Genomic DNA, 14,734 nt, shown 5'->3' on the forward strand with positions numbered 1-14,734 from the left:
TTTGAGGTATATCAGTGGTCAAATGACTTAGGATTTAGCCTGTGGTGGATATTTTATCTTGGTGGATATTTTATATTGGTAGCTTTTTAATGGATGATTTATTGAGGATTCCCAGCAAGGATTTAATGGATGATTTTTGGGCCCATTTGGAGGAATGATGATTTCTGGGTTTACGAGTCTGACTAGACAAGTCAATAGTGCGATTTGAGCACATGTTGCATACACAGGTGTTTTGGTGCTGACAATGCTGTGATGTCTGGGATGAGACCAATTGTTGATATTTTCTTCTGGGGGTTGATTACTCAGAGGTTTGCACTGCTTTCAGGAATGTTAATGATGACATTCCATGGTAAGGGATTTTAAGGGGTGAGATACTGATATCTTGTGGCAGCAATTTGCGTGACGATACTTAGTACGTTTTGTAATGGGAAAGAGTTGGATTTTTTTTCTCCTTATTCATTTGTAATGGGAAAAGTTGAATTCTTTTTTTCTACAAGGGAAACTTGTAATCGGGATTAAGCGGTTTTTTTATGGTACCTTTACATAGGATTTACCTTGGGATAAGTAAGATAGGAGGGATATTCAACATTATGTTTGATGGAGGTTAGCTGTATAAACACTCCAGGGGTTTTGCTGTAGAAACATTATGGGGTTTTTGATGGTATACTTGTCAGATACAGGATTAATAATGAGTGGTCAGTTGGTGATAACAATTCTTCCAGTAAGCTTAATAGGGGTCAATAGATAAAGTCATTGGGGGGGGGGGGAATTTCAGTCTATAATTGACTATTGGATTGGGTATGCTAGTTCATGACAGATTCGTGTGTGTAAGCAAGTCTTTATTTTTTTAAAGATCATGTAGACTTGTCAAGGGGTCAGTTAGAACCTATTAATGACGAAACACGGACACACGATGACTTTAGAGAATTCCCAAGCTCACACAAGTGGTGACAACAAAAACAACTTAGGATCTACAGTGCCAGAATTCAGATCTTCACACGGGTGATGATGTCACGGGTCGCCATTGCAAGGATGGGATATCGTAAATGGATCGTCTCAGGATAAATTCTGGAACAAATCAGGAGTCTACAATACTTCTACGAGGCGGGTGCAGGATGCACTTGCACGGAAGTTGCAGGATATTTCAAGTTGACAACGAGGTGGCGGTTACGATTCCTTCATCGGAAGATGTCAAGTCTACAGTTCAGCAACGAAGGTGTTAGGATACACTTACAGGGGTCACAAACCCTTAATAATGGTTCATGCAGAGTCATTTCAAGATGGTTCATGCGCTCAGCCAGGTTCTACTCATCGATAAAGGTGTTCATGAAACACTTACATGGGGACCACGAGACGGTTAAAGTTCTGCCTACACTGAAGACAGTTACAGTTCCACAGCTAGAGGATAACGATGGGGATGAATTCTTCTTCGATGAACACTACACAGTTCCAGTGATTGCTGTTATGGTAGCTATAATGATGGTCACAATATGAGTTGTAGGAGCCATCAAACTTCTATGCAGCCGACAGAGTAAGAGAAAGCCAGCAACAGAAGTAGCTCTAAATCATGTGGCAAACTAAAAGACATTATGAACTAGTAATAACCAGTAGCCAATGTAGTGTGCGACAGGGGTGCACATATACAGGTGGCTGAGCCATTTTAAAGGCACTGGTAGAGGGAAAAAGATAGTGGGGTTGATAACCTTAGCTCTTGCTGGTTAGAGATAGGTGAAAATGCTGGATTCCACAGAGATGCTGAGATAAAATACACATAGAAAACACGCCGTGTGCATAATCGAGGTCATTGGTGCATTCCAAAGACATGAGTTAATCATGTGAAAAGTTACCGAGATACATTGTATGCGTGTATCCGTATGTCTGTTAGTGGGCGTACATTCGTGCATCTGTGAGTCACAGAAAATGAGTTATAATCTCTTGTATGAGAATTAAAGGTTCACTCTCTGATATTGTTTGATCGTGTGTGGAACATGCCACAGAAGAGGCGTTGGAGGTCTGCTGTAAGGTAAAGTGGAATACTTTGGAAAAGTTAACATTTATAGTGACATTAAGTTCAGTTTTTAAAGAAGGGTAGTGCGGATGCGACACACATTTTATTGACGAACTTTAATGTTTAATTGTCTGATAATTATATTGTCATTTTCAGATAGATTCGAAGTCACCATATAGAAAAATGGGATTTCTCTAGACTTGTTTTGACTTTTGATAAACTATGAATTCTTGGACAGGAAGAGATTTTGGGAAGAATATGATAATTTAACGTAGAGGTAGGCACTACACTAGTCAGGGACTGCTAAGAATTTGTATCAAGTACGTGGGTACCCTTGGAGACCCGGGCACTCGATGCTCCCAAGTTATGGGGTCTCTGGAGACCAGTCACGGCACTCATTACACATCGAGTCAGGGTTACAGTCATGCTCCCTGCAGCTCATGCAGAGGACATGAGGGGCAACATCAAGAGAAAAAGGGTAATGATAGTAGGTTCTAGAGGCAGTACCAGGGCAGGCACACTGGGTACTAGCCTTCCACTCCACAGGCTTTATCAAATGATTCACGAGGTTGCAGAATTTCAATACAAACACACAAACAAGCACAAAAAGATATAAACACAACACAAACACAAGCAACAATCCCACCATGAATAATGATGAAAACAAAGCGAAACGGCAGGCATGGTAGAGGGTAAAAGAAGGGCTCCTCATAGCACAATGGCCGAAACAAAATGAATGTGTACCACCCAGGTGGGTGAGACTCCCAACTGGCGCTGTTTAAAAGTTAAATGGACATTCCAGCTATGCAAAGCATATTCCTTATGTAAAGACCGATGGTTAGTATATTGTGTAGGAACAACTGAACTTTCAACAAACTTTGTTGAATCAGACTCAAATCAAGACACCGAGTAGTAAGGTTTGACTCAACCTCGGATTCAGACTTTGACAAGATTGGCCTAAAATGGTGGTAAGTCAGACTCAACCATGACTGGCCACAGATGGTAAGGGCTCTGACATGGCTGAGCTTGGCCTCAAATGATGTGGACTCGAAAACTGTGGATTGCCTGCAACTAAGTCCTTTAATGAGAAGGTCAAAAGGGAGAATAAAGGGATGAGCAAGGGATAACCATGCAGACGAGGAAACATGAAGGCAAGAGGGAAATTCCTGCAAGCACTATACGTAATAGCAAGAACTGTGAAGTGTGTCAGCACTGTTTGGCAAGAAAATACAGCACAACAGCATAAGTGAGCAAGGGAACTTTTCCATAATTTTCTACTTTTAGTTAAAAATAATTTGCTTAAATTACAGGTTCATTAGATTTTCGTCCTTTAATGATACATGGGACCAATAGCACATGGTTTATGTAAAATATGGTTTCTTTACTCAGTAACACACTGAAATTCACTGATAGCAAGATACACACATCACTCACTAGCACCACTCTTAGCATTCGTGACAATAGCGACGTAAATTGTTCAACATTTTCAAAATAATAACTTTAGACCTGTTGTACTTGTATCGAATCTATGGCATAAATCTCAAAAAAAAAAAAAAAAAAAAAACATATGGTACAAATCTCTAAAAATCTTTTTTCTTCAGTTGCTAAGCCACGCTCAAAGTAAGTTATGGTTTTGGTGCAGGGCTCTACAAACAATGACTACGGGCCGCACTTCACAATTCAAGTTGAACAGACTCATCAAAGTTGATCAGTATAGAGGCAAAAAAGTTACTTACCAACACCACAGTTAGCACCAGTGACTATCGCAAGTCGACCAGTTAAATCTCTTCCATGTAGAACCTGGAGACCTGATGAACTACTGTCAAACCTTTGTCGCAGATCTCCAAAACTCTGTGTTTCCTCGACTGCAAATGCTAACCTTGGATCAGTGTACGTTGTAGTTTCGTTAATGTGATCCACAAAGAGTACTTTTGAATCTTCAGTGATCTGCCTTTCCCAGCCATATGGCAATTCTGTAAAATTAATAATCATAATTCTGTATATAATTCGGGGATTCATTATGCAATACAGTCTGTAGTAAGCCAAATATCTTAAACTATGCAGTAATTAGCAGTCAAAAACACATTGATTATAATGTCTGTAGGATCTAATTTGTCACCAAAATTAAACAAATATGCATTTTTGTTATTAAATTGCCAGTTACTGGGCAAAACAAAGCCTGCATATCTAAATACGCTTAACCAGGATTTATCCCCTCCGTTATAGTTAGGAAATATTTACTTTTCAATTTCTATTCATTCATAAGCTTATAATCGTCCTCTCATTCGATTTCTATTAGTCATTACTGCTACATAACAGGTTTCATAAATAATGCCACAGGAAGCTTCTTTCCTGCAAAACTGGATTTCACTTGAATTTATAGTTATTCAGTTTCAAAACAATAATTGGATGTTGAATTCAGTTTCTTTGTGGATTAACAAAAAGTTATCTATCTTTAAGATTTTTGTTTTTCAAAGAGACCGTCTTTATCACGAGAACCAAAGGCCAACGTGGGGTAGGGATGCTGCTATATTCAAAAAAGCCCTTCTTATTTATAGTTTAGCTTGTAAAATACAATCAGACAACTTGTTATTAAGAAAGCCTTAAACTCCTCTGGCTATGGAAAAATATCTTTAATTCCTCTACAGGAAATCGTCTATTTCCTCAACAATTAAAGAAACGGGACACACTTTTTTGAAAATCACCACCTGGCATCTCCTCTATTAATGGTTTCATTATTAATTAACTAAGGGCAAAACAAAATTCATGAACTATCAAAATTTACAAGTTTTATTCCCAAACTTAACATGACAAAAAAAGGGAAATAAATTAAAGAAGTTATGGGTATGACTGTCCTTACTTCTAGTAATAAGTAATTGGAAAACTGAATCTCTCCTCATATTACCTATCCCTATAAAAAATCATTCTGTCATGACCCTTATCACGTGACCTGTTACAGAAACATCTGAGGAAAAAACAAAGGTCATGTCTTTTAGAAAATCATAAAAGCAACTGCATATATGTGGTAAAAACATAGTGAAAATAAATTGGAAGCGAAAACAATATATATATATATATATATATATATATATATATATATATATATAAATGAGAAAGAAAGAGGTCTGAAAGTTCCAGTAACTCTCACCTCTGATGTCCATGATAATAGTTTCGTGTGGTTGTCACACACCCTTCATCTTCAAGGGAAAGCTGGGCTAATAATGTCCCAAATATATGATACAGGGGAGGTAAAACGTGACGTGCAAACAAATGAGCATTCTCGTAAAACTACTCCCTATCGAATATAACATGGAGGTGTAACGAGTTCGTTGTACAAAACCGATTGTGTAATAACACATCACTTATTTCATGATTCCTGATCTACACATAATAGAGTTTTCTACATTTTATATTCTCCTTGTTAGGGAGGTAATCTATTTTAAATAACACTTATCTCTCACTGGTCCCGCCCACAGAAACAAATGCACACACGAACACAACGTTCGAGGAATTTTCCATGCAAACTCAGGTTTTGTCAATGTGACCTCTGAGACAGTAGATTCTTCTTAACAAAGAACATTGACTTTTGTTTCTGCGAGAGCTAATGCTGATATCTATTATTTCAAAGAATGTCATTGTTCAACAGATCTGTCTATCAACTAAAGGTCAACAAAACGTGTAATTTAAATATGTAACATATATATGTATATATATATATATATATATATATATATATATTATATATATATATATATATATATATATATAATATGCGTGTGTGTGTGTGTGCGTATGTTTGCAAGGGGAATCCCCTCCACCCACCCAGAAAGACTTCAGGTATCAAGGACCTATCTGGGGTTATTTCTCTTTGTTTTTTACTCGCACTATCTGGGGTTACTTCCCTCTTCATCTTTTACTGGCACTAAGACCAGCTTAAAGGGTCCCATACACTGAACGATTGTCTGAACGACTGTCCGAACAATTGTCGTTATTGACCCACACACACACAATTCATACAGTATGAATGAGCTCCGCACCGATTTCAGTCTGAACAAAGATTTTGTCTCGAGAAGACATGGCATCATCTCTAGAAGAGACACACGTGATAGTGTTATATTGGCAGACAAACCCATACATTGAACGATCTGTGTATGACAGACTTAAGTCGCAAGTGAGCAACCAAGTCATGACAGATTCCCGCTCAGATCGTTCAGACACGAAGCTCCGCCACCTTTTGCATTCAGACAAGCCCATACACAGTGTTTTTTGCTAACGACACAGACAGTCGTTCAGACAATCATTCAATGTATGGGGGCCTTAAGAGTCACAGGACTCCTGTCACACAATAAAACTGTCCAAAGATATTTGCTTCTGGCATCACTTTAAAATTCGCCTAAAGTGAAACAAGGCATTGTCATTAAATATGTTGGAGACATGGATCACAACATTTTTATTGGAATGATAATTCACCAGAAAAATATTTACATCACTCCACTTGGAAAACGTCCTTAATCACTGAAGCAGGCACATCTCTCTTCCTCCTCCTCCTCCTCCTTGGATTCCTCATCTGCTGCCTGTTGCTGTTTCTGCTGAAGGTCTTGCAGCTCTTCAGTGGTTAGCTCTTCCCTGTGGGCATTCACTAACTCTTCCACATCCTCGCCACTCACATCCAAACCCAGGGACTTCCCCAGAGGCACAATAGATTCCACAACGGGCGTAGGGTGGCCAGGGTCACCGTAAAATCCTTCAAAATCCTTCTCGAGGTAACATTCTGGCCACGATTTTCTCCAAGCAGAGTTCATTGTCCTGAAAGTCATTCCCTGCCAAGCCTTATCTATATGGCTTATGCAACTGAAGATATTAAAGTAATCCTTCCAGAACTCTCTTAGGGTATATTCAGTCACTGAGGACACTTCAAAGCACCTTTGAAACTGTGCCCTCGTGTACTGTTTCTTGAAATTTGAAATGATCTGTTGGTCCATGGGCTGGATGAGAGGAATAGTATTAGGCGGCAAGGAATTCACTGTGATGAATTTAAATTTTTTCACCTAACAACTGGTCTTCCAAGCCAGGAGGATGTGCAGGAGCATTGTCCATTACCAGGAGCCACTTGAGTGGCAATTGATTTTCCTAGAGGCATTTTTTCACACTGAGACCAAACACTTCATTGACCCATTTAATGAAAATTTGCCTCATGACTCATGCCTTTTTGTCAGAGTGATACACCAGTAGGGGCTTTCCTTTGAAACCCCTATTGGCGTTGCCACAGAACAAGAGAGTTAGCCTATCTTTCATAGGCTTATGTCCTGGCAATGAACTTTCCTCCTCTGTGATGTAGGTCCTCTTTGGCATTTTATTTTTTAAGAGACCTGTTTCATCGCAATTGAAGACTTTTTGAGGGAGGAATCCTTCATCCTCTAAATATTCTTAGAATTAATCAACGAATTCTTTGGTGGCACATTTGTCAGAACTCACAGCCTCCCCATGCCTTATGCCACTATATGCCCATTCGTTTTTTTTAATTATTCAAACCAGGCTCTGTTGGGCTTAAAAAAATCACTAACAACAGCACTTGTCAAAGGCATTTTCTTACTGAGGTTAGCATGCAAGATCCTTGCCTTTTCACAAATTATTGCCTCCGACACACTGTCTCCCACTAACTGTTTGTCGTTGATCCACATCAACAACAGCTTCTCAATATCTCAACCAGTTGAGATTTCTGTCTTGTTAAAGTTAACGTTACCCCTTTCGCAACATCACCTGCCTTGATTTCTTTTTTTCTTCGCTAGGATCGAGCTGATTGTTGAAATGGACTTGCTGTTCATCCTAGCGAGATCATCCACGCATACGCCACTTTCATACTTTGCTACGAGTTTCTTGATTCCTATAGTATTTCTTGCCTTTTTATACTTGGAACTTTCTTTAGCCCCATGATGGCACACGCACAAAAAAAAAAAAACTCAACAACACATGGGGTGATGTGGAATACTACTGTGTAAGTTGATGCTCATTCACCAAGAAATAAATGCAGAATTGGTCACGTGAGAACACAGGATGCTTTGTTTGGGCCCTTAGAACGGGCTTAGTCACAAGGTGGGCCTTGGGTGTACGAAATCCGAGGATATGTATAAAACCAGCATCAAAATTTCGTCGGAAAAATTCTACCGAAATGCACAAAAAAACAGGCCATACAAAATCCGAGGTTTGACTGTATTTGTTTACGGCCCTTTCTCAATAGATTTGGAGAATTTTAGATAGCCTTGCTAACAGGGCTGCAGAGGTATGAAATAAGAAGCCCGAGGGAGTTTAAGGTTGTCAGAGTGATAGCCTGAGTAGGTAAATATATATTAATATATTTATATGTATACACGAGATATTGGCAACCCAGTTTTATGGTGCTTGTCTAGCCCAAAATGCGCCGATTTCCGGTTATTGACAACAATACATAGGTACCTAAAAGAGGTACCATTAACCATTATCAGCGCCATATATATATATATATATATATATATATATATATATATATATATATATATATACACCACACTCACACACACACACACATATATATATATATATATATATATATATATATATATATATATATATATATATATATATATATATATATATATATATACATATATATGTATGTGTATATATATATATATATATATATATATATATATATATATATATATATATATATATATATATATATATATATATATATATATATATATATATATATACATATATATATATATATATATATATATATATATATATATATATATATATATATATATATAGTATATATATATATATATATATATATATATATATATATATATATATATAATAATAATAATAATAATAATAATAATAAAAGGAGCTCCTTTTATTAGATGGAATTCTGTTGTAACAGAATATTTTTATCAGTCATATATATATATATATATATATACATATATATATATATATATATATATATATATATATATATATATATATATATATATACACACAGGCAGTCCCCAGGTTACAATGGGTTCGGCTTACAACGTTCCGAGGTTAAGGCGCTTTTCAATTATATTCATCAAAAATTATTTCTAGGGTTACGACGCATGTTCCAGGGTTACGACGCATACAACACTGATCTGGCAGATAAAATATGACACCAAAAATGCAAAATAATCAATAATTGAAGGTTATTTTGATGAAAAATGCAATAAGATTGCAGTTTACATAGTTTTCAATGCACCCAAACGTAAGACATCAAGTGATTCCTGTGGGGACTCGTGTAAGGCAAACAACAAATATTTAATTCCCTCATCCCAATCAAGACTACTTTCTAAACAAAACTTCCTCAAAATGCTTTGAAAGGTTTGGTGCCATCGTTGAAGGACTCCCTGAGATTCCAGATGATGTGTGGATGATAAACTATGATTTATATTCAACCCCTTAAGGATTTTGGAAAAGAGATTACTTGTAAAATTAGAACCACGATCGGTCTGGATATCCTTTGGGATCCCATAAATAGAAAAGAAACTTAAAAGGTGTTTTGCAATATTTTTGGCAGATATATTTTTAAGAGGAATGGCCTCTGGAAAACAGGTGCTGGAACACATGAGGGTTAATAATAATTGGTTACCACCTTTTGTTTTGAGTAAGGGTCCAATATAGTCTATTGCTAATTTCTCAAAGGGCTCGTGTGAAACTATTACAAGCTGTCAAGGGGCTTTAGGAATTGCTTGGTTGGGTTTGTCAGCTGTTTGGCATACATGACATGTCTTTATGAAATCTCCTACACCCTTCCTTAAATTAGGCCAATAGAATTTATCAAGTATCTTGCAATGAGTTTTATAGTTTCCCAAATGACCACCTGGACCATCATGTGCAATTTTCATTATACAATTACGTACTGAAGTAGGGACAACAATTTCGTGTTATTCACTCCATGTGTCAAGATTTGAATGATTAGGAGGACGGTAAAAACGCATTGAGATATCATTATTATGATAAAAAGGAGATTTATTCAAAAATTTCATATCGATAGACTTATCATGCAAACAAGATAAAGACTGATCAGACCTCTGAGCAGCTATAAGTTCATCTCTTGACATTACCTTACTTAAAAGATCTCTATCTACTTCAACTTCGGGGACATTTACTTTTCCTCCATCTTGGGACTGAGTAACTATATGTGTTGGGACTTCGTCAGTATCTACTTTCTCATTCACGTCATTCATTAAAGTTTGGTCAATATCTACTTTCTCAACATTCATTGGGATATCACAGACAATCAAATTTGGAATGATTAATTTCCCAGCTAAATCATTACCTAGTAACAATGCAACCCCTTCTACTGGCAATTCTTTATCTATCACCCCTAGTTCAACTTTTCCTTTTACAAGCGGACAATCATGGTAGACATTCCAGTTAGACCTTTCACAACAGCTTTCTCACCAGTTAAATTCTTCTTAACATTAGGTAAAGCCTTACTATACAACAAAGTCAAAGCAGCCCCAGTGTCACGTAATATACATTTGTCCTTCCTCCCAAGGATTAACCCTTTAGGCTTAAAGTCATCAAACACATCAGATACATTTGCAGATAAAACATGCAAAACAGGTTTACTCTGGGAAGTTGGAAAACGTACATTAGGTTGCATAAAAGAATTGCAGAATTTATCAGATCCTTTATAATTACAAATTGTATGTCCCTCTCTCTTACAATAACTACATTTAACCTTAGTCAAAAAGGACAAATTTAGAAGGGATATTAAGTTAGTTATTGAAAAACATTTTAGCATGCTGCAAGTAATTTTAATTCCAAAAAATCCACTTACAATTGGTTCTTTATTTTAAATCAAAGACAAGCTCTGTCCAACTTTGCAATCAATGGCCGTTTATAGATATTCTTGCCCCAAATGTGATTCGGGGATTTACGTGGAATCGACCAAAAGATTGCTGAAGGTCAGAGCTGACTTACATAGAGGTGTAACTAATCGTTCTGGCTGTAAATTGTCCAACCCTGAATTCTCTAACATCAGAAATCATTCAAAAATCTGCCATGCTGACATCAAATATACTGACTTTTCTATCTTGGGCCAAACAAGCCACTTACACGAACTGCCCTTCTTGAGTCATTATACATTAAGCAGTTGGCGTCCAAATTGAACTCACACACCACTTCTGTACCCTTGCATTTGGCATGAGCATGTTTTCTTTGTGGCTCTGTCTTCCCTCCTTGTCACTCAGCTGTCATCTTATGACAGAGCAGGTGCTTTTTAAATACTGTTTTTTGCTTCCTTTTTATTACTATTATTTTTTTTTTCTATTTTTTACAATTTTAACTAGCGTAGGAACTTCTTAATTTCAAATTGTTTTTATATGTTTTATTTATGTGACATGTATTTTAACTCGTGTGTTCAATTTAATTCAGCCCTGATGATGTAACAAGCTACTAGTTACAAAATGCGTGGGCAAATAAATGAATCTTTGTCAAATAAAGTTTTGAATCTTTCAATTGTCACTTCTTCAGTTTTACTTTTGGGCCCTTCAATTGTCACCCGTTCTTCATGTACTTTTGGGCCCTTCAATTTGCGTCACCCGTCTTCATGTACTTTTGGGCCCTTCATTGTCACCCGTTCTTCAAGTGTACTTCTGGGCCCCTTTTGTTGCCGACGGACCTCACATTATGTATATATAATATATATATATATATATATATATATATATATATATATATATATATATATCTATAGCGAATACACAGGAAAACGATAGTCAGAAATCCAAGCGCTTTTGTCTTTACTAAGACATTGTCAAGGAACGAATGAAATACAGTTGGAGAGAAAGTTATCAGGTAAACAACAAGATCAAGAATACCAGATGGTTAATTGTCAAAAAGGTAAAAATTAAGGAGATAATCCAGGATTATCGGATATCACATGGTCACAAACATAAACATTAATTTAACCCTAACAGAAACTAAGAAGTATCCATATAGTCCAAAACATGTAAAAACTGATATTAATTTTTTTGCTTATATTTATCTACAACTTTTTTCATTATGAAGGCATCAAGTTTAAATAAACCAAGACTTAAATTTATAACATTTCCAGTATTTGACTCGATGAAACAAGATTCAATGATATTCCTTTTAACTGTGTCATTACATGGGATTAAGGCTCTTGCTTGACTCCAGTTAATTGGATGATCTAAATCTCTCATATGTACGAATAATGCATTCGATATTTGCCCAGTTCTCACACAATGTTGGTGCTGTTTGAGACGTTGTGAAAGAGATTTACCGGTTTGCCCGTACTAGACTTTATCACACTTTTTGCAAGGAATTTCATATATGCAGCCTGGAAGATCTTTAAGAGAATTTTTTTATTACTAAACTCTAGACATCAATATTACTGAAAACAACATTTCATCATAGGGTAATTTAAGAATGTTATGCTTACTAAATTCACATCTACAAAAGTCATTGGGTATCCAAGTTTCAAGGCAATATCATATATAGTTTTAATCTCAGCGTCAATATACTGTGGGCTACAAACACGTAAAGCCCTTAGGAACATCCCAGAAAAAACATAGAATTTAACATTTTGATGGTGATTGGAGTAGTAATGAACAAAAGAGGCAATGTTAGTTGATTTTCGAAAGACTGAAAAGGTGAAATTTCTATCATTTCTATGGACACTTACATAAAGAAAATTCAAATTACAATTTCTTTCTCCCTCTACAGTAAATTTTATAGAAGGGACTAAATTATTGAGATTATTAAGGAATTCCTGGAGATTTTCGTGAACTGACCAAATACAGAAAATACCATCCACATACCTAAATCATATAACTTTTTGGGGCAAAATTCTGGTAAGAGTTTTGTCTCATAAAATTCCATGTAAATATAGCTAAGGCCAGGAGATAAAGGATTACCCATAGCCATGCCAAACTTTTGTACAAAAAATTCCCCATTAAAACAAAATTTACTATCTTTGATACATAAACTTATGAGACTAATGAGGTTAACTATAGTTAAGGGAATATCATGACGTTCTAATTCATCCTCCAAAAATTCAAGTAAATCATCTACAGGCACTTTTGTAAATAAAGAGACAACATCAAAACTAACCATATTAAAATCAAAATACAAATTTAAACTATTCAATTTGCTTACAAAATCAACATTGTTTTTTACATTCGTGTTAGAAATGTTTCCTACTAAAGGTGTAAGAATTTTTACAAATCATTTAGATAAATTACACGTAACTGAGCCCACTGAACTAATGAGTGGCCTGATAGGGTTATTGATTTTGACTAAACCATGCATATAAGGTAGGGAGGCGCATTGCGGCGTAAACTGTTTAATTAAATGGTCCAAGCCCTTTAGAATGGATTTCATTTGTTTATTAAAATGGGAGTTCACTGTCTGTGTAGGAACAGACCTCAGTTTCGTGTAAGTATCAGTATCATTTAGCAATGCCATTATTTTACTTACAGTCACTTTTATTCATTATTACCACAGCAATTGACTTATATGCCTTTGTTACTTTTGTTCTCGTCGTGTCAGTTTTGAGTTAGTTCTCGCCTGACTCCTGCGTGGGTCCTATTAATATTTTTTCCCGTCCTCCGACCAAGGTTTCCGAGTTATGGTGGTAATGTTAATTGTTATATCTTTATATTTATATTAAGAGTGAAATTTTTATCGATCTTTTGGTGTTGGTTTTTGTCTGTACTGGACTTAGGTTTATTGTTGGTCTTGTTTAGTGATATTGATTAATGATTGTCATTGTTTGTTTATTTATATATGAAATGTATTATCAATGTAACGTTGTGTCTTTTTTAACAATCCTTTTGTAGTAAATCCATACTATGAAGCAGATCATCTAATAATGAGAGTCAGAAAGAGTTGGGTTTGTTACACACCATACACAATACCCTTACAAATATTGATATCCTCAGGGCATAGATTACGATTAAATTTTTCCAAATAACAAAATGATTTTGAAATGTCGACATAGTCCAGATTATCATTAGACACACTAGATGAGTCGGATAAGTCAAATGCAGTGGTAATAATGAATAAAAGTGACTATGTAAGTAAAATAATGGCATTGCTAAATGATACTGATACTTACACGAAACTGGTGTTATGTACGTTTTTAATATTGCATACCTCCATACCGTATCGCATGCCATTTCAATATAAGAAAAAAAAAAAGATAGCTACAGTAATTTGTTTTTGTTCAAATCCTGTGGTATGTGGTCTTCTAAGTTGGATAGAGAATCCAATGTAGATCTGTTACACTGTGATCTGCACTGAACGGGTGAGAGTCGGAATGTTATTTTCCCGAAAGTGCCACGCTAATCGAGCGTTTACCATTTTCTCTAGCAATATTCAACTTGTTAAAGAAAGTGATCAGCATTAAAAGGATCCTTTCCAGGTATGGGATAATTATTACAGTTTTACGCCATCCATCTGGAAGTAAATTTCTACTCCATAAATAATTATAAAACTGTAAAAGGTATGACTTTGCCATTGGTGATGAGTGGCAGATCATCTCAAAACAAATATTGTCACATCCAGGAACAGATTTATTGCTGTTCAAGAGAGCGTATTCCATCTCTTCCATAATAAATTTTCCATTATATTATGTATCTTCTACTGTTTCAAAATTTATTGTTATTAATTCTATATTATTTATCTTAG

The 14,734-nt window shown here is 35.9% G+C and overlaps 1 protein-coding gene across 1 annotated transcript in view; it reads right to left on the reverse strand.

Annotated features, from left to right (window-relative positions):
- The window catches only part of LOC135217990 (WW domain-containing oxidoreductase-like), a 294,208-nt gene that overhangs the window by 123,785 nt on the left and 155,689 nt on the right, over positions 1-14,734 (reverse strand). Inside the window, exon 4 of the mRNA XM_064254121.1 lies at positions 3,745-3,981. Within this exon, the coding sequence (XP_064110191.1) occupies positions 3,745-3,981 (237 nt within the window). The remainder of the gene's footprint in view (positions 1-3,744; positions 3,982-14,734) is intronic.

The sequence above is a fragment of the Macrobrachium nipponense genome, chromosome 9 (assembly GCF_015104395.2).
Source record: "Macrobrachium nipponense isolate FS-2020 chromosome 9, ASM1510439v2, whole genome shotgun sequence".
In the NCBI taxonomy this organism is placed as follows: Eukaryota; Metazoa; Arthropoda; class Malacostraca; order Decapoda; family Palaemonidae; genus Macrobrachium; species Macrobrachium nipponense.